Below are 27,262 nucleotides of genomic sequence, written 5' to 3'. Positions count from 1 at the left end.
AACAGTTTGATGAATCAATATTCAAATGAACACATGAATACGATCTTTCAGTGTTCAGTCTGAGGCAGTAACGCTTCTCGTACGTAGCTGTATAAAAAAAAATGCAAAATTCTATTTGTATTTATAGATTCTGATTGGTCAATTTAGGTCACATGATTATGATGTTATACACCTTCACTTTTCTATCTGCATGTACGGCACAGAGTACCTTTTGAAGTAACAATCTTAAATACTCTGTGGTTCCAAAGTATTTGTAATTATTTTTACAACTTTACCACAGTCGCTTAATATTTTAAGTAAAAAAACAAACAAAATCTTTAGCATGACACCGACTGTGCTGTTGGCTCAAAAGTCTGACACCCTACCATAGTGTCTCAGACCCTACGACGGGTCGGTCATAATGTGAAGTCATTGTACATACCAGTAAGAAGCTTACTGCCCGTAAAAGAGAGCATTAACCCAAAGTACAACTGTTAACCTGAACCACGACCCCAAACATGACTGTGCCACGTACAGACAGAATTTGACATTATTATTAATATGGCTACATACGAACAGCCACTGTATCATTGAAAACAGTAAAATGTACAAACACAGTATCAAAAAATGTTGTTCAAAAAACAAAAAAGTCAGCATGTGGGTCAAAGGTCAGAAGGAAGCAGCAACATGAAGACAAACTTGATCCAACTCGTTTAGTCATTTGACAGAAAAACAAGCAGAACTTTTTTATTTTTATGTCTGATAACTCATTTGATAAAGTTGTTGAAACAAAAGCTTGAAGAAGTTTTACGTCACTTTAAATCTGTCACATTTTACTTTTAACATGTATTTCCGGCGGACAGACGATGGGTTACCAGCCGATTACAAACTGGTTAACTGTTTTCAGAACAGATTCATCTTGTCATTTACCCAAAAGTGTTAGAAAACATTTTCATGAACACCACAAATAAACAACTAACATAAAGCAGCTAAATGTGACAGAAATGAAAATACGCAGATCAACAGTTTAACACAAAAATAACAGTAATTTGAAGTTTGGTGTTCAGAGAACAGTGATGGACGTTCTTCATCTCCAGATGGTCGACTCCATAATAAAACTACTGCTTAGGTTTCAGCTTTGTGTAGAACAAAAGTGATGAAAATCTGAAAATTTAAATGTCAGAAAGACATCAAACTATTTCTGTCCTGGTGGACGAGCAGCAGCTTGGCCGCTCTAAAATATCGACGTGTCATCGTTTCATGTTGCTGAGTCGCACCGCTTTTTCCAGCTCGAACTGTCGATGGTCAACACGCTCCAGGAAGTTCTTCCGCTCCACGTACCTAAAAACAGAGAAACTCAAAATTATGTATGTTTTTAGCTTAAAAAGGGCCTGAACAGGAGTTAGTTTTTTTTTTTTGGGGGGGGGGGGGGATCAAAGGGTTAACTATAAGAGCAATAATAATAATAATAATAATAATAACAACAACAACAACAACAAAAAAAAAAGAGTCATTTTAACCAAATATGGGGAAAGTGACATGGTCATTTGTCTGCTTTCACCTGAAATATTTGACCTTTTGGGGACGCCCCAAAAGGATTCATTCATAAAGGGGATTCATTCATAAAGTTCAATTTACCACAACCAGACAGTCACCCAAGGAATGTCTATACAAAATTACAGAAGAATTCACCGAAAACGGCGAAACAGTGCAAAACTGTTTGAAATTAACGCACCACGAAACATCACGCCAATGGGCAGGTGTGCATGAAACCGGTGCGAGAGTTCGTGCACGCGCTGGTGTCTTTTGGGCAAGAACACACAGTGCCAGCTGCGGCACATTGCACCTGTGGGACCACACTGTGCCGCTTATGTGGGGGAAAAAAAAAAAGAACTGGACCCCACTGGACACGAACCTGCACAGTCCAAAAGCTCTGATTACCAGTCAGAGACTTTACCACTGAGCTACGGAGCTGTTCTCTGAAAGCTGCAGGAATCTGCCTCATATCAGGAAGGACATGGAAGTATTACAAAAAATAAATTAAAAATCAGACACCATATAAAAACACCACATTTATCAAGCGGGCAATACAAATATGATCCGTCTGTTCCTCTGTATGGTCACAGACATACAGTCATGAAATGACATGAATGAGAAGCAGTTCGATCGTCTCATTCATGTCCACATCTGCTGGCGCGTCTCCAACCGGTCGCACGCGTGTGTTGTGGACGACGCGCCGCAAGACACCACATCATGTGGAACAGAGCTCACGTGGGTGACGTGACAGTGAGATCACCTGCTGCGTGTTCTGATCTGACGGTCCGTCTCAGCCTGGGACCAGCATGTCCATGTGCACACCGTGCAGGCACTCGCTTGCTGCAGCACGTCACCATAGTGATATATGTTTTTATTTATGTCCACTTGATAACAGCAAAAAGACACACGTGCATCACAGTGGACAGTTATGGACACCACAGCTGGATACCACAGTACGTGGTGTCCAGCTGGACTGTCCGGATCCACAGATTTCCACAGCTGCTTCAGTGGGAGGACACACCTCCTGTCATCTCAGCGCACACACCAAAGCCACACTCGCATGGGCTTAGACAAATTTCTCTGTGAGTATGAAAGTGAGTGTCTGCAGTCTGCTGTCGTGCCAAGAGTGTGAATGGCCACACATTTTCTAAGTGCCAAGCGAGCGGTGTTAGATGTTCGTGTGTGTCACCTGGAATTTGGCCTGGTTTGATGGGTTTACACAGCGCACATTTTTTGTCTTTCAAGCACTTGTGTGTGCAAATAGTTGGAGCAACAGGTGCACGAGGCGTTGGAGGCAGGGACGACATTACACAGTTTTCAAACGATTCCTGCATCATGCGCACTAAGTGTGCACTTCATCCAAAGTTCACACTATGTGTGAAGGGGCCCTTAAGAAAGATGTGGCACACAGTGCACGGCGCTCCTCACACGGCACACGGTGCTCCTCACACGGCGCACGGCGCTCCTCGACACGGCGCACCTCAACACGGCGCACGGCGCACCTCAACACGGCGCTCCTCAACACGGCGCACGGCGCTCCTCAACACGGCGCACGGCGCTCCTCAACACGGCGCACCTCACACGGCGCACTGCGCTCGGCCCGGGGCACACGGCCCACGGTGCTCAGCCCACAGTGCTCGGCGCTCACCCCTGTGGACCTGAAACAACAGCTGAAAACACACATTCAACTGGATTTTAAAAAAGCTGATCTGGTTTTTGTCTGTTGTAAAATAAATAGATACATAAATAAATACAAAATGTCTCCAGACTGTTTGCCAAAAGATCAGATTTGAAGACCGCGTACTGCAGACGACTGAAACTAAAAGACGACAGACCGACTGAAGCTACATCAGGATTATACAGAAGAGAAAAATAACCACCCTGTTTAGTGTCATTTCTGTTCAATGTCCCAGGAGGACTAGTGGTTGTTACGTCCTGCTCCGTCCTTCCACTTACCCGTCTCTCCCTCGGTTGTGGATGGCGAGCTCTTCTGTGATGCCCTCCTCTGATTTGTACGTGTCCCAGTCCATTTTGGACTTCTCCAGCGTGCTCATCTTCTGCTTCTTCCCCCCGATTTGACTCAGGATGCTCGACATGCCGCCGGACCGCTTGGTACTAAAAAACATCAGCGGGAAATAGTGGACACCAGGTCTGACTTTTTTGGACATGTCTAAAAAACGGCAGCGCAGTGCAGTGGCCCCACCCCTTTTGTAAAGAACTGCTACAAAATCATTTTTATTAAGCAAGTCCCTTCGGCTGCTCCCTTTTTTGCACTCGGGGTCGCCACAGCAAATCCAAGGTGGATCCGCATATTGAATTGGCACAGGTTTTACGCCGGATGCCATTCCTGACGCAACTCCACATTACACAGAGAAATGTGGCAGGGGTGGGATTTGAACCCGGAGCCTTCTGAACTGAAACCAAGTGCATTAACCACTTGGCCACCACCCCTCCACGAAAATTTTTTTATTTAATATGCAAATTCTCAGATTTCAGCTTCTTAAATGTGAATATTTTGTTTTTGTTCCTCCTCACGGAGAGTAAACTGGAGAAACGATGACATTCAAGGACGTAGTCATCAATAAGTTGTCATGCTAATGTTAGCCTGCTAGTATTGCTTTATATCATGTTACCAGGTTTCCATCGTAATGTTAGTCCATTAGCATCAGGCTATGCGACGCTACCGAGTTCTCATGCCAACATTAGCATCATATTATCTGACCGTTGCAAGCTTTCATGCCAACGTTAGCCCATTAGCATCTGTTAAGTGACTGTTGCGAGTTTTCATGTCAAACGTCAGCCCATTACCATCATATTATGTGATTGTTGCTAGTTTTCATGCCAACGTTAGCCCATTGGGATCATGTTACGTAACTGTTGCAAGCTTCATGCCAACATTAGCTCATCAGTATCATGTTAAGTGACTGTTGTAAGTTTTCATGTGGACATTGGCCCATTAGCATCGTGCTACGTGACTGTTGTAAGATTTCATGCCAACATTAGCCCATTAGCATCGTGTTATGTATCTGTTGTGAGTTTTCATGCCAATGCTAGCCAAATAACATCATATTAGGTGACTGTTGCGAGGTTTAATGTCAACGTTAGCCCATTAGCAACGTGTTATGTGACTGTTGTGAGTTTTCATGCCAATGTTAACACATTAGCATTGTGTTATGTGACTGTTGCAGGTTTTCATGCCAACGTTAGCCCATTAGCATTGTGTTACGTGACTGTTGCAGGTTTTCATGCCAATATTAGCCCATTAGCATCATGAGTTTTCATGTCAACGTTAGCCCGTTAGCATTGTGTTATGTGACCGTTGTGAGTTTTCATATCAATGTCATTCCATTAGCATCATGTTACATGACCCTAGCAAGTTTCCAAGTCAGCATTAGCTCATTAACATTGTGTTAAGTGACCACTGCGAGTTTTCAAGACACGTGAATAAACCCACTGTGAATCGCTGCTTTCAGGCGCTCCCCTTCAGCCACCACAAGTATGGATTGTTTAGCACATCATAATTCCCGTTGCTCACAGTGGAGGCACTCCATTCATGCTAACATTAGGTGAGATGCCGACAGAATTTACCAATTTTTGGGGATTTCAGTTCGATTACAACGACTTTTCCATCTGGATTGGACTAATTAGCAATTAAAAACAAACAGGTGATCAATGGCTAATGTTCTGAGGAGGTAATGGTCCAGTGTTTAAAACGTTGTGCTTGAGACCAGAGGATCACTGGTTGAAATCCCAGCCTGACCGGAAAAATCACTAAGGGCTCTTGGGCAAGTTAATCACCTAGTTGCTCCCGGTGTGTAGTGAGTACCTTGTATGGCAGCAGCCTCACATCGGGGTGAATGTGAGGCATTATTGTAAAGCGCTTTGAGCATCTGATGCAGATATATATATATATATATATATATATATATGCAGTCCATTTACCATTTATGTGGCATTAGGCCCCGCTCCCTGGCCATCACAGCCTCATCTAAACTGTAGTAAACACACTCATCGGTTGCATTCTAAACCAGGAGCACTGATCGCAATCTGCAAACAAACAGCACCAACTTCAGAAACTGTGCACGTTTGATGAAGGCGGGGCATTGACGGCTGCTTCCTGTTGCCCCGCGTCTCTCAGACACACAAAGATAAAGAGGAAATAGCTTCTGGACGCAGTGCACATCCTGTCTGATGGATGATAATTTCCTGATTCCTGTCTGGAGGTTTTGGAGGAATAATATGCACATCCTCAAATCATTTGTTGTCACGGCAACCAAAAGGTATGAAGAGCAGCAGTTAAGAGCGGAAACCCCCGCCAGAGTCTGCGCACTTTCTATCTTAAAAACAAAAGCAAGCAAACATTATTTTAATGCCAGAATGGAAGTTAAAAGAAATAAACACTGACAGGAAACTTGTTTCCATGGTAACGGGCGGATCTACGAAACCAGATCACCAGAACCAGATGAATGGCTTGATGCATTCACATCAGATCGCTCAGCATGAACTCTGACCTCTGAACGTTGTATGATCGATACCTGGCAGCAGGAGGAGGTGGTCCTCTGGACGCCGAGCTGTTCTCTTCTTCTTTTGTGTTCTGGCTCTTCAGGAATCTCTTGGCTTCTCTGGAGTTGGCTGATATCTCTTTATTTACTCTGCAACAAACAAACAACTGAAGGTTTATAATCACTGAATATTTCACCTGACCGAGAACACGACCTTCAGATATGTTTCTCGTAGACGAAGGATTGATCCTGAATGGGTTCAAGGTCAAGGTTATTGGGGTCAATGGTCATAGGCTCCACTTCAGTTGAACACTTTGCCATTTATGATGAGCGCATGTTTTTAATTAATTTTAAATTAAAGTGAGTTCACAGTGTGTCGAGTTGGTTTGTAATTTGTTCAAATACTCGAAGTTTGTTTAAAGTGGACAACACGGACGACGTTACAAATCGCTGCTACAAATCTGTCAAATCTCACTGCAACATAAACGCAGCCACTCGACTGGACGGGTTCTGATCCAAACGCTGCTGAGAAACAGGCCGTGTTTTAAATAAAGAGCCGTGCAGCTGAAGAACCAGAGTCCAGACAGAAGAAGCTCCACCAGCATCCATCGCAGCAGTGGAGAAGATATTTATGCTAATTATATGCAGCCATAATTACAGTGTGTGCACAGCGCCGTGCACGGAGAGGACGTCAAGAGACTGAGACTGAGATACACGTCCTGAAGGCTGGTGTGCAAAAAAAATTAACAAAACACCGTCTGCGATGGACTTTAAAAATCATTCATTCCTGTGAAAAGACAATCGGTGCTGAAAGCGTCTCATCACGGTCGCCACGGAAACCAACACAAACACTGTTATGATCACGTGGTGGCGAGGAAGCCAAGCACATCAGCACACACTGATGTTCCCGCTGGAACCAACGGCAAACTGCGTTTTTACAACTTCACACCATCAACTACAGCAGCACTCAGAGCGCGAGGTGACGCCGCCATCAGCCCGGAGAGCGAGGTGACGCCGTCAGACCAGACAATTATGAATATTTAGGTTTAGTCTTTTTTGCAGTTTTTTACTTTAACATTAAAGGAAAAAAATCTCAAGTTTGTCCTCAGGGTGGCGCTAATGAAAAGGTCATGTGAGTAAAATCAGAAGGTTTTATTCTGTAGTGTTCTCTAATTTAAAAATATTTAAATCTACATATTTAAAAAATATGTAGATTATTTCAGCGTGTGACACAGACGGAGCGCATTTAACAGCAGCTTCAGTGCAGAATGATGTAGACAAGATGAATGGATGAATCTTTCAGAAATCAACACTTAAACATCTGATTCTACAAAAAACCCCACTCAACTCAGACTCAGTCTTCTCAAAGGCCACGTTTCAGTTATAATACAGTGTTTTGTGTAAGTACAGCACCAGCTACTGGACAAATCTGAAAATAACTTCAGTCATGAATGAGTTTTTTTGTTTTTTCTATGTCTGTCTTTTCTTTCACTCATGTCTAATTTCTGATCAGTAAAACCTGGGTTTCATCGTTTGAAGAACAGTTTCAGGACTTCGAAAGCTGAAGAAGTCACTCAGACAATCACCGAAATGTCTTGAAGACCAACAACAAGTCCAGCTGCTGCCAGTCTCTGTGTGTGTCCAACCTGGACGATGGAGAACCTTCAGGAGGACTAATGAGCATGCAGACATGCAGAAGTACTGGGTGCTGTGAGGAGGGTTTGGGGCCGTACCTGACCTCTTCTCCGGCAAAGTCAAACACTTTGGTAATGGTGACTTTAGAAGGTTCTGGCGCTTTAGTTTCTGCACATAAACGAGAATCCTTTGATGCTGAAGAATCAGCCTGAGACAGAAGAACACAAGAACATGGAGAAACATCATCAGTGGTTAACTCAGACCATCTCAGCGCTCCTCAACCCAAAGCACAGCTCCTCAGTGGAACGTCCGAGTACCAAAAATGCTCTGTACCCAGTCAAAGCCCGCTGAGGTAAAACATGGGTTCTCAGCTCTGCTCCTCACAAACCCACCTGTCGGCGCTGCACCTGCACATAAGACACATCAGGTGAATTCTGGTTGGCTGAACACACCTGGCTCTGCACATCAGGTCTGTGTAGATCAAAGAGGGCTGAAAACTCTGCAGTGTAGGATCCTGAGGAGCAGGCTTCAGAACCCCTGAATGTTTGGGATTAGAACACTTAACTCTGGGTTTAAAACATGGTTCCCAGTATTCAAATGGGTACAGAGCACAACTGCATCACATTTGGTGCTTTTAGAACTGCGGTGGACCAGTGGTCTGTGAGCAACTGCTTGTGGTCCCTGACAGGGATGGGGCGGATCTGATCCAATAACGGTATTGGGTTCTGATACGTAATTCATGGATCACAAAATTTAGAAATCCATGCCACAGTTTGCAGCCAGCTAAGCAGCACTGACTGCAACTGACCACAATTCATCACATCTGCTGTATTTTACACAAGAAACATTACAAACCAAGACAGCAAGGTGCGATGTTTGCACAGCTGTTGGTGGAAGCTCCGTCGCGACCTACAATACAGCAAACTTAAGCAAACACTTGAAAAAGTGCCACATTAAAGAGCCCAAGGATTTTTTAGTCAGAATCAGAAAGACAGACCAAATATGAGTAAATTAAGTACTTTTATTTATTTATTTTGGTGGTTTCTTGTTGCATTATGGAAATGCGCTCTATGCTGAAAATGGCACAGGTACTCTGAGCAGGTGTGCCATCTGGTGTTCAAGAGATGAAACTTCAGCAACTGACCCAACAATAAATTAAAGTACTTAATTCTTACACCAAAACACCGAATCTAGTCTTGTGTCTTAGATATACCTTCTGGAAAATTGTAGCTGAACTTTCAGGTCTTCTTTTTTAAGAAAGTCCTCCTCTAAACACGTCATCATGAGGCCGTATAAATGGGGATACAAAATATCCTCATATAAAATCAACAGTAATAATATTAAAGCAAACAGCTCTGGTATGGGAATAGTATCGGTATCGGCAGATATCCAAATTCAGGTATCGGGATCGGACTGGAAGTGAAAAAAATGTGGATCAGTGCATTCCTGGTCCCTGAGTATATTAGTAAAATATAAATTAACTAATATCTTATGCTAACTCCAAAGTGTTTCTAGACAGTAATATACTGTTGCTCTGGTAAACACACCAGTTGTTTTGGGGCATTTAGGCGCTCCTTGGTCTGAAAACATCTGAGAAACATGGGTTTAGAACATTATAGCATCTGTAAATCTGTGTTTAAAAGACAGCACCTTCACTATTTCTTGGGTTTAGCATAAAGCACCTGCTTTGTTTGGTTTAAAACGTGAATATTCACCAGTCTTCTATATGTTTTGGTTTAAAACACTGCACACTGTACGTCTGGGTCAAAAGTAATTAATTTTTCTATAACTGTGATTTTCAGCAGGTCAGATGAATGCCTAAACAAGAAGACTAAAAAAAATAATATTAATTACAGAAATTGATTCCCACATTTTCCAAGTATAAGTCACGTCTATTTTCTGTGTTATCAGATCTTTAATTTGGGATTTTTGTCAAACTTGTGCCAATTCAACACACAGGTCCACCTTAGACTTGCTGTGGTGATGCCAAGTGCAAACAAGGAAGCAGCTGAAGGGACTTACTTTACTTTTTATTATTATTGACATTTTTTCTTGTATTAATGAGATTTTTAGTGCTTTGATTCTTGAAAAAAAAAATCCATATAAACTGTCATGATTAATTATCATTATTAAGGCACATGATTTTTTTTTTTTTTTTTTTTTGGGGGGGGGGGGGGGGGTATATTAGTGGCATAGCAGTGTAAGTTGCAGGACCTCCTAAACTTTCTCTGAAAAACACAGTAAATTACTCTGAGTTTGTGAATGATGAACTGGTGGAATTGAGGATGAACCTCTGTGTGTATTTAAAGGCCGGCCTAACACCCAGGGCCTTCTGCTTACAATAACATTTCTAAAATAACAATCATGGAACCAAAAGTAACTAGACAAAAATTTTCTTCGGGTTTCTCCTTTTTTTGTTTGGGTCACCAGATACTCTACGTGACATAACTCCACATGTACAAGGAGAACAGGCATGGGCAGTCATGAACCAGAAACCTTCTGCCACCACTGAGGAACGAGGCCCAAATTACCACCCAGGAACACAAGTAAGAACCAGATGAAGGACAGAAATGTGACATCATCCCCCCTTTAACGGAGGGTACGCAGGGAATAAAAAATAAAAAAACTGAAATAAATGACTTATAAACATTATTTATGGACAGAATCTGCATCTGGCAAAAACTGAGCTTGAAAGATTTTTTTAAAATGTGCTGCAACTCTACTTTGACCATCGTTTGGGTTTTGAACACAGTCCATCCTGCATGTATCTGTTTTACCCGTAGAGCCCTGTGACAGACTGGTGTCCTGTCCAGGGTGAACCTGCCTCACACCCTGTGGCTGCTGGGACAGGCTCCAGCCCCCCGCGACCCTTAATTGGGGTAAGTGGTTGAAGAGGAGTGAGCTTTACCCATAGAATGTTAGGAACACGGCATCCCCTGTAGGTTTTAAAACACATTACACTGCGCACGCTGAAAACAGGATATCAATGGCGGAAATATGCCAGTTTGGAATCAAACTGCATCACTCAAAAGTTGAAAATAAGAACCAGATTTTGACGACTCAAACGTTTTATTTTTGAACACAGATCATTTCATAAGCACCTGTTGCAGTGTAAACGTTACCTTCTGCACGTGGCTCGACTGTGATGCAGGCGTACTGGGTTTTGGTCGGGATCCGACATCAGACAAGAAACTGGCCCAAAGCTCATCTGACTTCTTCTTCTGTTTCTCTTCATTGTCCTCGTCCTCCTCAGCCTGTTTCCCCTCCTTCAGTTGCTGCAGCTCCTCCGCTCCATCCTCATCCTTCTCGATTTTCAACACTCCTTTTTTCCTCTTCCTGGGGAGATTTTTGTTTTTCCAATAAGATAATCTAAAGTCACCAATATTTAAATGACTAAGATGTAGAATTCTGCTGTGTTACATTAATGCTTCATAGAAAAGACATGAAATAAATAACCTGTAACTGGGATCCGACTCCGATTATGACGAAACTTAGATTTAGTGATTTTTCAAGCAGCCAATGAATCTGTAACTTAAAATTATATTGTACCATATTCGCTCGTTGGGGTGCGCAGGGCCGAGCATCACCCACCCCCGTTTTTTTTTAAGAAAGTTGTTTAAGCGCTCACCTGAAATTAAATTACACATTTAATGAATGAGAAAAAGACAAAAAAAGGACACAAACAGGTGAGTTATTTGTGACTTATTTTTTATTTGTGATGAAATCCATGAGTGAATACGGTATTTATAAGTAATCCTCACAAAGAGGCAGTCACACGACTGAATTCAGATGAAAACCTTTTTTTCCCCTCCCTAATTTTCGTTACGCTGATCATGTCGCCGTCCCTCACCTCACACCAATGTCCTTTTTCTTCTTCATCTTCTTTCTCCCATCACCAGGATGCGGCACAACATCGTCCTCGTTTAGGGGGTCTTCCTTCTCACATTCATTAATGTCATCCTCGCTGAGATGATCATCTGCCAACAACAGTGAGATTACAGGGATTAAACAGAAATATACTCAAAGTAACACAAAAAAGCTTTATCAGCTTTAGGGAGTTTAGAAAAAGTCCATTTTCAGTTTTATTTTTTTAAGGAGTAAAAATCTCAGAGCGTTTTTAGCACATCCACTGCTGCAATTATTCAAAAAAGAAACATGACCACAGAAACAGTCTCCGTAAGAAAAATGCTATATGCCAGGGGTGGCCAAGTTCGGTCCTCCAGATCTACCTTCCTGACACTCTTAGTTGTCTCCCTGCTCCAACACACCTGAATCCAATGAAAGGCTCATTAAAAGTCTGCTAACAAGTCTTTCATTGGATTCAGGTGTGTTGGAGCAGGGAGACAACTAAGAGTGTCAGGAAGGTAGATCTGGAGGACCGAACTTGGCCACCCTGCTATATGCTAATGACAGGGTTAATCATCAACTTGTGTCTGATCAACTCAGTTTTTAGAGATAACTCAGTTAATTGAATTATATTGTATTCTTATCACAGCTTGACTGACAAAACAAGTTACTTTAAAGAGAAAACACAGGGTTTTTGTTTGTTTTGGTGATACCATTTCATGACTCAAATTTAATAGCTAAAATTCTTTGCAATGGTGGTCACACATGGTGTTCCACATGGATCTGTGTTAGGACCTATTATTATTATTTCATTTCCAGATAAATTAAATATATTCCATTGGTAGCTGAACCCAGACTGTAGAACAAGCCACCTCTCAACTTACGCACTATTCCTGACTGAGCACTTTTTAAATCTGTTAAAAACGTTTTTATTTAAGCTGGCTTTTAACACCTAGTGGGGAGGTGACATTCAGTTTGTTGTTTTAAATTTATTGTGTGTTTTATTTTTGTGAATCTGTGTTTTTATTGTTAAACACTTTGGACACCATCTGGTGCTGTAAAGCGCATTAGAAATAAATGTTGATTGATTGATTGAATTACAGCCTCAAGTCTTCTTGAATATGATGCCACACAGAAACGGTTTTTGGAATGGGTGAACCGGGCAGCCGTCTGGGGCAACATTTTTTAATGACAGATGGGAGGCGACACAAGCACTCAAAAAAAAAAAAAAAAACAAACAAAAAAAACAAATCATCTGCGCCACAAAGCGCTTTTCATATCACTGTGTGGGGAATTGGCACCCCCTGCAGCTGCAGGCGCCCCTACCTGCTAAGAAGGTGCACACAAGCAGTGAGAAGTAGAAAGGGGAGGGGCGCGGACAAGTAGAGTTTCTTTATGCAGAGAGTAGCAACAAGAAAACAGCCACGTGACTCAGGGAGCCATCTTGGGGCCAAATTCATCGTCACTGTTTTTTTTTTTGTCTTACATGAGGGGATGTAATTTAAGGGTTTTTACTGTGTTTTTAGTCTTACCAGAGGGGATGTAATTTAAGTGTTTTTAGTCTCACCTGAGGGGATGTAAATTAAGGGTTTTTACTGCGTGTTTAGTCTTACCCAAGGGGGCATAATTTAAGGGTTTTTACTGTGTTTTTAGTCTCACCCGAGGGGATGTAAATTAAGGGTTTTACTGTGTTTTAAGTCTCACTGAGGGGATGCAGTTTAAGGGTTTTTACTGCGTGTATAGTCTTACCCAAGGGGGCATAATTTAAGGGTTTTTACTGTGTTTTTAGTCTCACATGAGGGGATGTAAATTAAGGGTTTTACTGTGTTTTTAGTCTTACCAGAGGGGATGTAATTTAAGTGTTTTTAGTCTCACCTGAGGGGATGTAAATTAAGGGTTTTACTGTGTTTTTAGTCTTACCAGAGGGGATGTAGTTTAAGGGTTTTACTGTGTTTTTAGTCTTACCTGAGGGGATGTAGTTTAAGGGTTTTACTGTGTTTTTAGTCTTACCAGAGGGGATGTAATTTAAGTGTTTTTAGTCTCACCTGAGGGGATGTAAATTAAGGGTTTTACTGTGTTTTAGTCTTACCTGAGGGGACGTAGTTTAAGGGTTTTACTGTCTTTTTAGTCTTACCAGAGGGGATGTAATTTAAGTGTTTTTAGTCTCACATGAGGGGATGGAAATTAAGGGTTTTACTGTGTTTTTAGTCTTACCAGAGGGGATGTAAATTAAGGGTTTTACTGTGTTTTTAGTCTTACCTGAGGGGATGTAGTTTAAGGGTTTTACTGTGTTTTTAGTCTTACCTGAGGGGATGTAGTTTAAGGGTTTTACTGTGTTTTTAGTCTTACCAGAGGGGATGTAATTTAAGTGTTTTTAGTCTCACCTGAGGGGATGTAGTTTAAGGGTTTTACTGTCTTTTTAGTCTTACCAGAGGGGATGTAATTTAAGTGTTTTTAGTCTCACATGAGGGGATGGAAATTAAGGGTTTTACTGTGTTTTTAGTCTTACCAGAGGGGATGTAGTTTAAGGGTTTTACTGCGTTTTTGGTCTTACCTGAGGGGATGTAGTTTAAGGGTTTTACTGTGTTTTTAGTCTTACCAGAGGGGACGTAGTTTAAGGGTTTTACTGTCTTTTTAGTCTTACCAGAGGGGATGTAATTTAAGTGTTTTTAGTCTCACATGAGGGGATGGAAATTAAGGGTTTTACTGTGTTTTTAGTCTTACCAGAGGGGATGTAAATTAAGGGTTTTACTGTGTTTTAGTCTTACCTGAGGGGACGTAGTTTAAGGGTTTTACTGTCTTTTTAGTCTTACCAGAGGGGATGTAATTTAAGTGTTTTTAGTCTCACATGAGGGGATGGAAATTAAGGGTTTTACTGTGTTTTTAGTCTTACCAGAGGGGATGTAAATTAAGGGTTTTACTGTGTTTTTAGTCTTACCTGAGGGGATGTAGTTTAAGGGTTTTACTGTGTTTTTGGTCTTACCTGAGGGGACGTAGTTTAAGGGTTTTACTGTGTTTTTAGTCTTACCAGAGGGGACGTAAATTAAGGGTTTTACTGTGTTTTTAGTCTTACCAGAGGGGATGTAATTTAAGTGTTTTTAGTCTTTCCAGAGGGGATGTAATTTAAGTGTTTTTAGTCTTTCCAGAGGGGATGTAATTTAAGGGTTTTACTGTGTTTTTAGCCTTACCAGAGGGGATGTAATTTAAGTGTTTTTAGTCTCACCTGAGGGGATGTAAATTAAGGGTTTTTACTGCGTGTTTAGTCTTACCCAAGGGGGCATAATTTAAGGGTTTTTACTGTGTTTTTAGTCTCACCGGAGGGGATGTAAATTAAGGGTTTTACTGTGTTTTAAGTCTCACTGAGGGGATGCAGTTTAAGGGTTTTTACTGCGTGTATAGTCTTACCCAAGGGGGCATAATTTAAGGGTTTTTACTGTGTTTTTAGTCTTACCAGAGGGGATGTAATTTAAGTGTTTTTAGTCTCACCTGAGGGGATGTAAATTAAGGGTTTTACTGTGTTTTTGGTCTTACCTGAGGGGACGTAGTTTAAGGGTTTTACTGTCTTTTTAGTCTCACATGAGGGGATGTAAATTAAGGGTTTTACTGTGTTTTTAGTCTTACCTGAGGGGATGTAGTTTAAGGGTTTTACTGTGTTTTTAGTCTCACCTGAGGGGATGTAGTTTAAGGGTTTTACTGTGTTTTTAGTCTCACCTGAGGGGATGTAAATTAAGGGTTTTACTGTGTTTTTAGTCTCACATGAGGGGATGGAAATTAAGGGTTTTACTGTGTTTTTAGTCTTACCTGAGGGGATGTAGTTTAAGGGTTTTACTGTGTTTTTAGTCTTACCTGAGGGGATGTAGTTTAAGGGTTTTACTGTGTTTTTAGTCTTACCTGAGGGGATGTAGTTTAAGGGTTTTACTGTGTTTTTAGTCTTACCAGAGGGGATGTAATTTAAGTGTTTTTAGTCTCACCTGAGGGGATGTAAATTAAGGGTTTTACTGTGTTTTAAGTCTCACTGAGGGGATGCAGTTTAAGGGTTTTTACTGCGTGTATAGTCTTACCCAAGGGGGCATAATTTAAGGGTTTTTACTGTGTTTTTAGTCTTACCTGAGGGGATGTAATTTAAGTGTTTTTAGTCTCACCTGAGGGGATGTAAATTAAGGGTTTTACTGTGTTTTTGGTCTTACCTGAGGGGACGTAGTTTAAGGGTTTTACTGTCTTTTTAGTCTTACCAGAGGGGATGTAATTTAAGTGTTTTTAGTCTCACATGAGGGGATGTAAATTAAGGGTTTTACTGTGTTTTTAGTCTTACCTGAGGGGATGTAGTTTAAGGGTTTTACTGTGTTTTTAGTCTCACCTGAGGGGATGTAGTTTAAGGGTTTTACTGTGTTTTTAGTCTCACCTGAGGGGATGTAGTTTAAGGGTTTTACTGTGTTTTTAGTCTTACCTGAGAGGATGTAGTTTAAGGGTTTTACTGTGTTTTTAGTCTTACCAGAGGGGATGTAATTTAAGTGTTTTTAGTCTCACCTGAGGGGATGTAAATTAAGGGTTTTGCTGTGTTTTTGGTCTTACCTGAGGGGACATAGTTTAAGGGTTTTACTGTGTTTTTAGTCTTACCAGAGGGGATGTAATTTAAATGTTTTTAGTCTCACATGAGGGGATGTAAATTAAGGGTTTTACTGTGTTTTTAGTCTTACCAGAGGGGATGTAATTTAAGTGTTTTTAGTCTCACCTGAGGGGATGTAATTTAAGTGTTTTTAGTCTCACCTGAGGGGATGTAATTTAAGTGTTTTTAGTCTCACATGAGGGGATGTAATTTAAGTGTTTTTAGTCTCACATGGGGGGATGTAAATTAAGGGTTTTACTGTGTTTTTAGTCTTACCAGAGGGGATGCAATTTAAGTGTTTTTAGTCTCACCTGAGGGGATGTAATTTAAGTGTTTTTAGTCTCACATGAGGGGATGTAAATTAAGGGTTTTGCTGTGTTTTTGGTCTTACCTGAGGGGACATAGTTTAAGGGTTTTACTGTGTTTTTAGTCTTACCAGAGGGGATGTAATTTAAATGTTTTTAGTCTCACATGAGGGGATGTAAATTAAGGGTTTTACTGTGTTTTTAGTCTTACCAGAGGGGATGTAATTTAAGTGTTTTTAGTCTCACCTGAGGGGATGTAATTTAAGTGTTTTTAGTCTCACCTGAGGGGATGTAATTTAAGTGTTTTTAGTCTCACATGGGGGGATGTAAATTAAGGGTTTTACTGTGTTTTTAGTCTTACCAGAGGGGATGCAATTTAAGTGTTTTTAGTCTCACCTGAGGGGATGTAATTTAAGTGTTTTTAGTCTCACATGAGGGGATGTAAATTAAGGGTTTTACTGTGTTTTTAGTCTTACCAGAGGGGATGTAATTTAAGTGTTTTTAGTCTCACCTGAGGGGATGTAAATTAAGGGTTTTACTGTGTTTTTGGTCTTACCTGAGGGGACATAGTTTAAGGGTTTTACTGTGTTTTTAGTCTTACCAGAGGGGATGTAATTTAAGTGTTTTTAGTCTCACATGAGGGGATGTAAATTAAGGGTTTTACTGTGTTTTTAGTCTTACCAGAGGGGATGTAATTTAAGTGTTTTTAGTCTCACTTGAGGGGATGTAAATTAAGGGTTTTACTGTGTTTTTAGTCTTACACGAGGAGACGTAGTTTAAGGGTTTTACTGTGTTTTTATTCTTACCAGAGGGGATGTAATTTAAGTGTTTTTAGTCTCACCTGAGGGGATGTAATTTAAGTGTTTTTAGTCTCACATGAGGGGATGTAAATTAAGGGTTTTACTGTGTTTTTAGTCTTACCAGAGGGGATGTAATTTAAGTGTTTTTAGTCTCACTTGAGGGGATGTAAATTAAGGGTTTTACTGTGTTTTTAGTCTTACCCAAGAGGGAGTAATTTAAGGGATTCTACTGCGTGTTTAGTCTTACCTGAGGGGACGTAGTTTAAGGGTTTTTACTGCATGTGTTTAGTCTTACCTTAGGGGATGTAATTTAAGGGTTCTTATTGTGTTTTAGTCTTACCTGAGGGGATGTAATTTAAGGGTTCTTATTGTGTTTTAGTCTTACCTGAGGGGATGTAATTTAAGGGTTCTTAATGTGTTTTAGTCTTACCTGAGGGGATGTAATTTAAGGGTTCTTATTGTGTTTTAGTCTTACCTGAGGGGATGTAATTTAAGGGTTCTTATTGTGTTTTAGTCTTACCTGAGGGGATGTAATTTAAGGGTTCTTAATGTGTTTTAGCCTTACCTGAGGGGATGTAATTTAAGGGTTCTTAATGTGTTTTAGCCTTACCTGAGGGGATGTAATTTAAGGGTTCTTAATGTGTTTTAGTCTTACCTGAGGGGATGTAATTTAAGGGTTCTTATTGTGTTTTAGTCTTACCTGAGGGGATGTAATTTAAGGGTTCTTAATGTGTTTTAGTCTTACCTGAGGGGATGTAATTTAAGGGTTCTTAATGTGTTTTAGTCTTACCTGAGGGGGATGTAATTTAAGGGTTCTTAATGTGTTTTAGTCTTACCTGAGGGGATGTAATTTAAGGGTTTTACTGTGTTTTTAGTCTTACCAGAGGGGATGTAATTTAAGTGTTTTTAGTCTTACCTGAGGGGATGTAATTTAAGGGTTCTTAATGTGTTTTAGTCTTACCTGAGGGGATGTAATTTAAGTGTTTTAGTCTCAACTGAGGGGATGTAAATTAAGGGTTTTTACTGTGTTTTTAGTCTTACCTGAGGGGGTGTCATTCAAAGGCTTTTACTGTTTTTAGTCTTACCTGAGGGGATGTAATTTAAAGGTTTTACTGCGTTTTTAGTCTTACCTGAGGGGATGTAATTTAAGTGTTTTAGTCTCAACTGAGGGGATGTAAATTAAGGGTTTTTACTGTGTTTTTAGTCTTACCTGAGGGGGTGTCATTCAAAGGCTTTTACTGTTTTTAGTCTTACCTGAGGGGATGTAATTCAAAGGTTTTACTATGTTTTTAGTCTTACCTGAGGGGATGTAATTTAAGTGGTTTAGTCTCAACTGAGGGGATGTAAATTAAAGGTTTTTACTGTGTTTTTAGTCTTACCTGAGGGGATGTAATTTAAGGGTTCTTATTGTGTTTTAGTCTTACCTGAGGGGATGTAATTTAAGGGTTCTTAATGTGTTTTAGTCTTACCAGAGGGGATGTAATTTAAGTGTTTTTAGTCTTACCTGAGGGGATGTAATTTAAGGGTTCGTAATGTGTTTTAGTCTTACCTGAGGGGATGTAATTTAAGTGTTTTAGTCTCAACTGAGGGGATGTAAATTAAGGGTTTTTACTGTTTTTAGTCTTACCTGAGGGGGTGTCATTCAAAGGCTTTTACTGTTTTTAGTCTTACCTGAGGGGATGTAATTTAAAGGTTTTACTATGTTTTTAGTCTTACCTGAGGGGATGTAATTCAAAGGTTTTACTATGTTTTTAGTCTTACCTGAGGGGATGTAATTTAAGTGGTTTAGTCTCAACTGAGGGGATGTAAATTAAAGGTTTTTACTGTGTTTTTAGTCTTACCTGAGGGGATGTAATTTAAGGGTTCTTATTGTGTTTTAGTCTTACCTGAGGGGATGTAATTTAAGGGTTCTTATTGTGTTTTAGTCTTACCTGAGGGGATGTAATTTAAGGGTTCTTATTGTGTTTTAGTCTTACCTGAGGGGATGTAATTTAAGGGTTCTTATTGTGTTTTAGTCTTACCTGAGGGGATGTAATTTAAGGGTTCTTATTGTGTTTTAGTCTTACCTGAGGGGATGTAATTTAAGGGTTCTTATTGTGTTTTAGTCTTACCTGAGGGGATGTAATTTAAGGGTTCTTAATGTGTTTTAGCCTTACCTGAGGGGATGTAATTTAAGGGTTCTTAATGTGTTTTAGCCTTACCTGAGGGGATGTAATTTAAGGGTTCTTAATGTGTTTTAGCCTTACCTGAGGGGATGTAATTTAAGGGTTCTTATTGTGTTTTAGTCTTACCTGAGGGGATGTAATTTAAGGGTTCTTATTGTGTTTTAGTCTTACCTGAGGGGATGTAATTTAAGGGTTCTTAATGTGTTTTAGTCTTACCTGAGGGGATGTAATTTAAGAGTTCTTAATGTGTTTTAGTCTTACCTGAGGGGGATGTAATTTAAGGGTTCTTAATGTGTTTTAGTCTTACCTGAGGGGATGTAATTTAAGGGTTTTACTGTGTTTTTAGTCTTACCAGAGGGGATGTAATTTAAGTGTTTTTAGTCTTACCTGAGGGGATGTAATTTAAGTGTTTTAGTCTCAACTGAGGGGATGTAAATTAAGGGTTTTTACTGTGTTTTTAGTCTTACCTGAGGGGGTGTCATTCAAAGGCTTTTACTGTTTTTAGTCTTACCTGAGGGGATGTAATTTAAAGGTTTTACCGCGTTTTTAGTCTTACCTGAGGGGATGTAATTTAAGTGTTTTAGTCTCAACTGAGGGGATGTAAATTAAGGGTTTTTACTGTGTTTTTAGTCTTACCTGAGGGGGTGTCATTCAATGGCTTTTACTGTTTTTAGTCTTACCTGAGGGGATGTAATTTAAAGGTTTTACCGTGTTTTTAGTCTTACCTGAGGTGATGTAATTCAAAGGTTTTACTGTGTTTTTAGTCTTACCTGAGGGGATGTAATTTAAGGGTTCTTAATGTGTTTTAGTCTTACCTGAGGGGATGTAATTTAAGGGTTCTTAATGTGTTTTAGTCTTACCTGAGGGGATGTAATTTAAGGGTTCTTATTGTGTTTTAGTCTTACCTGAGGGGATGTAATTTAAGGGTTCTTATTGTGTTTTAGTCTTACCTGAGGGGATGTAATTTAAGGGTTCTTATTGTGTTTTAGTCTTACCTGAGGGGATGTAATTTAAGGGTTCTTATTGTGTTTTAGTCTTACCTGAGGGGATGTAATTTAAGGGTTCTTATGTGTTTTAGTCTTACCTGAGGGGATGTATTTAAGGGTTCTAATTGTGTTTTAGTCTTACCTGAGGGGATGTAATTTAAGGGTTCTTATGTGTTTTAGTCTTACCTGAGGGGATGTAATTTAAGGGTTCTTATTGTGTTTTAGTCTTACCTGAGGGATTGTAATTTAAGGGTTCTTAATTGTGTTTTAGTCTTACCTGAGGGGATGTAATTAAGGGTTCTTAATGTGTTTTAGTCTTACCTGAGGGGATGTAATTTAAGGGTTCTTAATGTGTTTTAGTCTTACCTGAGGGGATGTAATTTAAGGGTTCTTATTGTGTTTTAGTCTTACCTGAGGGGATGTAATTTAAGGGTTCTTAATGTGTTTTAGTCTTACCTGAGGGGATGTAATTTAAGGGTTCTTATTGTGTTTTAGTCTTACCTGAGGGGATGTAATTTAAGGGTTCTTATTGTGTTTTAGTCTTACCTGAGGGGATGTAATTTAAGGGTTCTTATTGTGTTTTAGTCTTACCTGAGGGGATGTAATTTAAGGGTTCTTATTGTGTTTTAGTCTTACCTGAGGGGATGTAATTTAAGGGTTCTTATGTGTTTTAGTCTTACCTGAGGGGATGTAATTTAAGGGTTCTTAATGTGTTTTAGTCTTACCTGAGGGGATGTAATTTAAGGGTTCTTAATGTGTTTTAGTCTTACCTGAGGGGATGTAATTTAAGGGTTCTTATTGTGTTTTAGTCTTACCTGAGGGGATGTAATTTAAGGGTTCTTATTGTGTTTTAGTCTTACCTGAGGGGATGTAATTTAAGGGTTCTTAATGTGTTTTAGTCTTACCTGAGGGGATGTAATTTAAGGGTTCTTATTGTGTTTTAGTCTTACCTGAGGGGATGTAATTTAAGGGTTCTTATTGTGTTTTAGTCTTACCTGAGGGGATGTAATTTAAGGGTTCTTATTGTGTTTTAGTCTTACCTGAGGTGCTATTGTAATTTTAGTCTTACCTGAGGGGATGTAATTTAAGGGTTCTTATTGTGTTTTAGTCTTACCTGAGGGGATGTAATTTAAGGGTTCTTATTGTGTTTTAGTCTTACCTGAGGGGATGTAATTTAAGGGTTCTTATTGTGTTTTAGTCTTACCTGAGGGGATGTAATTTAAGGGTTCTTAATGTGTTTTAGTCTTACCTGAGGGGATGTAATTTAAGGGTTCTTAATGTGTTTTAGTCTTACCTGAGGGGATGTAATTTAAGGGTTCTTATTGTGTTTTAGTCTTACCTGAGGGGATGTAATTTAAGGGTTCTTATTGTGTTTTAGTCTTACCTGAGGGGATGTAATTTAAGGGTTCTTAATGTGTTTTAGTCTTACCTGAGGGGATGTAATTTAAGGGTTCTTATTGTGTTTTAGTCTTACCTGAGGGGATGTAATCTGCGTCTTCATTTGAAGAATATCCGTCAGAATCATAATCAGAATAATTCATTTTCCCACACCAACAAAAGAACGCGCTGCTGGTTTATTTCCTCCTCTCACCAACGTTAGACGCAAACCTCTAAAGCTGAAAAAGACGTCGTCACTACAAAAACAAAAATGGAAATATAAAGATTATTTTTAAGTCCAGAAAAAGGCAAAAATACATAAAATAGAGAACGGCTTTGCCACCAAAAGTGACTTCCGTCCTTCGTCTTCTTCTTCTTCTTCACCTCCTCTCATTCACTGGCAGACGGTAAACAGCACCGCTGCTCTCTTCCGCCACCTTCTGCAACGGAGTGTTGGTACAACTTCAAACGCGTCAGACCAACTGTAAAAACAATATCAAAAACCATACCACAAAAAAAAACAAAACATTAAAATTCCAAAATATACAAAGACACATAAGACCAGACACACACAGCTTAAATTGTATTAAAAGCCAAAGCATAAAAATGAGTCTTAAGAACAGATTTAAAAGACTCTAGAGATGGAGCAGCTCTAATGTGCATAGGCAAACTGTTCCAAAGTTTAGGCACAGCCACCGAAAAAGCCCGATCACCTCGAGTTTTTAAACGAGATCTGGGCACATTTAATAAACGCTGGCTTTCTGACCTCACTGATCTGACCGGAACATAAGGAGTCAAAAGCTCAGAGAGGTAATCGGGAGCCAAACCATTTAAGCACTTGAACACAAGCAGCAGGATTTTAAAATCAATCCTAAATGTGACTGGGAGCCAATGGAGCGAGGCTAACACAGGGGTGATGTGCTCTCGCTTCCTTGTCCCTGTAAGCAGTCGTACAGCAGCGTTCTGAACCTGCTGCAGACGCTTTAGAGACGACTGGTCCAGTCCACAGTAGAGTGAGTTACAATACTCAAGACGAGATGTTATAAACAAATGAATAACTCGCTCAAAATCACACGCTGGGAGGTAAGCCTTCACTTTTCTCAAGATTCTGAGTTGGAAGAAACTGGCTTTTACCACAGAATTCATTTGCTTGTCCATTTTAAAGGAGCTGTCAAAAATGACCCCCAGATTTCTGACAGAATCATGCACACAGGAAGACAAAGGACCAAGCACATCATATGAACCAGATGACCATGCAGGGCCAAAACTAACTATTTCAGTTTTATTCTCATTGAGAATTAGAAAGTTTTGGGCCAACCAGGTTTTCACTTCCTGCAGAAAATTTACCAAGATAGTAAGAGAATTTGATGGGAGCTTAAGTGGCAGATAGATTTGCAGGTCATCAGCATAAAAATAAAAGGCCAAGTTGTATTTTCTGAATATGGTGCCAAGTGGCAGCATATACAGTGAAAAAAGGGCAGGACCCAAAACAGAGCCTTGTGGAACACCATAATTTAAGGGTGCTGAGCTGGACTGGTGTGGCCCAAGGTGCACAGAGAAACTACAGTCTCTAAGATAAGCTCTGAACCACTCCAGTGCTGTCCCTTTGTGCTCTGTGCTATTTGTCTGTCTGTCTCTGTGTGTGTGTCTGTCTGTCTCTGTGTGTCTGTCTCTGTGAGTGTGTCTGTCTGTTTTTGTGTGTCTGTCTGTCTCTGTGTCTCTCTGTCTGTGTGTGTCTATTTGTCTGTGTGTCTCTGTGTCTGTCTGTGTTTCTCTGTGTCTGTCTATGTGTTTTGTGTGTGTGCGTGTGAGTCACCTAATGAATGTTATACAGAGTTAATTAAACGGTCGTGACTCAGGCTGATCAATATAGAACAAAATAAAGCTTTGATTCATAAAACGCCACAAAAAGCTTTAATTTGACTCAAAAATGGTTTTAACTTTTAGATTAGTTAATAAAAACAACAATTTTAAATAGTGAAAAGTGTATTTAAAGATTAAGCATTTTTCAGTTTAAATCCCCCGTGACCTTTGGTTGGAGTCGACACGTATAGAAAATGAATGAATGAATGAATTTAGTTTTTTCTATTTGTATTTGATCACTAATTTCATGAGTTTCTTTGCTTCACGTCTGTTCTGTAAAAATCACACAGAAGATGAGACTCATAATTCGCCATTAGAACGTCTCCCAGTAAATGACACATAATTGTGGGCTGTAATGTGTCCACGCGGCTCTCAGTCAACACGACCTCAATGCTGAGTGATTAAGTGTCATTTGCACTTTTTATTAAAAGCAGGGGGACACAGAGCTGCTCATTTGTTAAGAGAAAATACTGCCATCATGTTTGACACAAACAACAGCGAGAACAAATCTGAAGTCTGCAGTTTGTCCCCGACTAAAAGAAATTTGATGCTATAGAATAATTCTGTTCCAACGACCGCTGTCTGTTTAGGCCTAGAACCCAGCAACCATTAGTTTTCTTATGCCTGCAACCCAACGACAACTGTCTGTTTAAATTTAACCAGGTTAGTCCCACTGAGATCAAGATCTCTTTTACAAGGGAGACCTGGACAATTATAAAGTTTCAAGTCCACCTAACCTGCATGTCTTTGGATGTGGGAGGAAACCCGAGCACCCAGAGGAAACCCATGCAAACATGGGGAGAACATGCAAACTCCACCCAGAAAGGCTATAGGTGGGAATCAAACCCATGACCTTCTTGCTGTGAGGCAACAGTACTAACCACTAATCCACCGTACTTCCCATGTCTTTTTAGGTCTACAACCCAACAATCACTGTCTTTTTAGGTCTACAACTCAACAATCGTTGCCTTTTTAGGTCTATAACTCAATGACCGTGGTCTTCTTATGATAGTAACCCAACGACTGCTGTCTTATTAGGTCTACAACCCAACAATCATTGTCTTTTTAGGTCTACAACTCAGTGACCGCTGTCTTTTTAGGTCTACAACCCAACAATCATTGTCTTTTTAGATCTACAACTCAATGACAGCTGTCTTTTTAGGTCTACAACCCAACAATCAGTCTTTTTAGGTCTATAACTCAACGGCCGCTGTCATTTTAGGTCTACAACCTAACAATCATTGTCTTTTAAGGTCTATAACAATGACCGCTGTCTAATTTTAGGTCTACAACTCAACAATTTTAGGTCTATAACAATGGCTGCTGTCTTCTTATGCCAGTAACCCAATGACCGCTGTCTTTTAGGTCTACAACCCAACAATTGTCTTTTTTAGGTCAATAACTCAATGACCACTGTCTTTTTAGGTCTACAACTCAACGGCCGCTGTCTTCTTATGCTAGTAACCCTATGGCCGCTGTCTTTTTAGGTCTACAACTTAACGGCCGCTGTCTTCTTAGGTTTAAAACCAAATGGTTATTGGCTTCATGTTCGAGGGCCGGTGTTTCTTGTTGCTGCACCTATCAACTAACAGAACTGCTCTGCGATCCAACTGGTGACTACAAAAACGGATTAATTTCATTAAAGTTTATGTATTGTAAAAGAAACACTAGTCAATAGTACCTGTAAGCATGAAGATGCTCAGAGCTATGGCTGGTGATAACTCAGATAAGTACATCAATAAGGATCTGGTAATCTTATTTAAAAGGAAGCTTCCAGGTCAACAACACTGTTTGTCTTTCTGGAAATTGCCCATTTAGGATTAGAATCTTGATGCTCTTGTTGTTCTGCCCTCTGCTCATGGCAACATATAGGTGCCAGTAAGAGAAGATGTCCTGGAACTGGAAGATGCCGGTTCTTGACCGTGTCTGTCCTCATGATTTGTTGGAAGAAATTCTGAAACATTTTGATTAGATGAAAACCTGATCCCGACCTGAACGATTGACCTTCAGTCTGATCTTACCAAGGCAGTTCCAGGATCCACCTACATGTGTGTGCCTATTCCATATTGGGATAAAAATAACATTCCATAATCTTTTCCAAAAAGAATGCTTTAAGGTTGATCATTTAAAATCATCTTTGGTGGAAATCAGCTAAAGGACCTGCAAGGAGTAGACCAACAAAAAAGAAAAGCATCACCTTCACCCCCCATGATGGACAGTGGCGGTCCTAGAGTGATTTACTCCACGGGCGAAACCCCCTGCGTGTGCCCCCCCCCTGCACACTAACATGGCCACCACCTCCGCCCCACCACCCATGAAAACATTAACCTCGTCCAGAACACCCACAATCCCACAAATGAACTCACAACAGCTATTTTCAAGAACAAATTTCCGGTTTTAATGACAACTGCAATAACAAACACAAAGAAATTGGCACAGTCTAATGTGTCATTATCCGTGGACTTATCTGCAATGATCATCTCAAAAGTTTGCAGGAGGCATCATAATTGTTTGCCACAGTGCTCACTATCCGTGATGTGAAATTCCATCGAGTAGGAGCATTTCTGGGCAACCTTGAGCAGCCTGCAGACTCAAGAAAAGACATCCTCTTTGTGGATTTTGAGAAAAATGTGGCAAACCCAGACAGTGATGCAAAAAGTATTCTGCACTCAGATAAGCATTTAGCCCCCTGAGACAGAACCAGATTCAGTCTGTGTGCATAGCAATGCACAAACATTGACCTGGGGACTGTTGCTTTAACTTTGGCCTGCAAACCATTGAGAGCTGAAGCCATGACAGCAGCCACGGCTTCTTCGTAAGAAAGACTATCAAATGGCTTCGCCAAAATCCACAACAACATTCAAATTGTCTGCCATTATGTGCGGCTTTCTACCTAGATCGCTAGCTAGGACTGGCGCGAGGCTAGTGTGAAGTTTGTCCGCCTGTGAGTGCTTTGTGACGGTGGAGGAGCTCAGCAGCACCCGCTGCTCGGTAGGAACAGAAACTGCGATAAAAGTCAGAAAGAGTGATAGAAGTCAGTCTCCAAACACAAGCAGCTACAAAAAAACAAACACCAGAAATGGAAGCTCGATTTGTTGCTAGTCATTTTTAACAAAGAAAATGCCGCTAAGAGGATTAGGAAAGTCTCTGGTTCAACTCAGAACAGAATGAAAATTAAAAAATGCTCCCACGGATGTTTACACCAAAAGATCGCTGATTCGCTCATTTCGCTGTCAATCAAAAAGGGATTCAGCCTCAGACAGATCATCCAATCATCATGCAGAAGCTGAGCGTCTGGGCCGGCCGAGGCCCGCCCACTGCCCCATAGACCCCCAGACACGCTGAGCGTCCGATGGGCGGGACAAAGTCAAGCATTTATCCAATGACTCGTCTCGTTTCGCTGCATGCTTTGTGTCGCTATTGACCTCTGTGGACCGTTTAAAGCACTGTGAAGCTGCTGAATGAGTGAGAGGAAAGCCGCGTCGTTACCAGTGAAGCTGATTCTGAACAAAAGTTGAGCGTGTTGTAACCACGAACCCCCCCCGTCAGGACAACCCCCCCCACCCCGTTTTTTTTTTTCCCCCGCACGGTCGTGCCGCCCCCCCCGCGATGACCGCCCCTGATGATGGACTTCAGCTAAGCAATTCAAGACCCCCCCCCAA

General features: G+C 40.5%; 1 protein-coding gene across 1 annotated transcript; it reads right to left on the bottom strand.

Moving 5' to 3' along the window:
* Positions 1 to 118: 118 nt before the first annotated feature.
* On the bottom strand, positions 119 to 22,113 carry cfdp1 (craniofacial development protein 1). The gene is made up of 7 exons (XM_034177287.1): positions 21,835 to 22,113; positions 11,503 to 11,629; positions 10,775 to 10,988; positions 7,751 to 7,860; positions 6,051 to 6,167; positions 3,472 to 3,630; positions 119 to 1,320 (listed from the first exon to the last, which is right to left on the bottom strand). Exons 1-7 carry the CDS (start codon positions 21,899 to 21,901, stop codon positions 1,230 to 1,232), a joined length of 885 nt encoding a protein of 294 aa, XP_034033178.1. The 5' UTR covers positions 21,902 to 22,113; the 3' UTR covers positions 119 to 1,229.
* Positions 22,114 to 27,262: the final 5,149 nt, after the last annotated feature.

The sequence above is a fragment of the Thalassophryne amazonica genome, chromosome 8, assembly GCF_902500255.1.
Source record: "Thalassophryne amazonica chromosome 8, fThaAma1.1, whole genome shotgun sequence".
NCBI lineage: Eukaryota > Metazoa > Chordata > Actinopteri > Batrachoidiformes > Batrachoididae > Thalassophryne > Thalassophryne amazonica.
The sequence above is the reverse complement of the archived record's forward strand: the minus strand, read 5'-3'. Positions and strand labels throughout refer to the sequence as shown.

Excerpts from the sequence above, each read along its gene's own strand:
- cfdp1 (XM_034177287.1), bottom strand. The coding sequence starts at position 21,901 with ATGAATTATTCTGATTATGATTCTGACGGATATTCTTCAAATGAAGAC. Across the intron at positions 11,630-21,834 it reads CGCAGATTACATCCCCTCAG|ATGATCATCTCAGCGAGGAT; the intron begins GTAAGACTAAAA and ends TGTTGTTGGCAG. Across the intron at positions 3,631-6,050 it reads CCACCTCCTCCTGCTGCCAG|TACCAAGCGGTCCGGCGGCA; the intron begins GTATCGATCATA and ends GATGTTTTTTAG.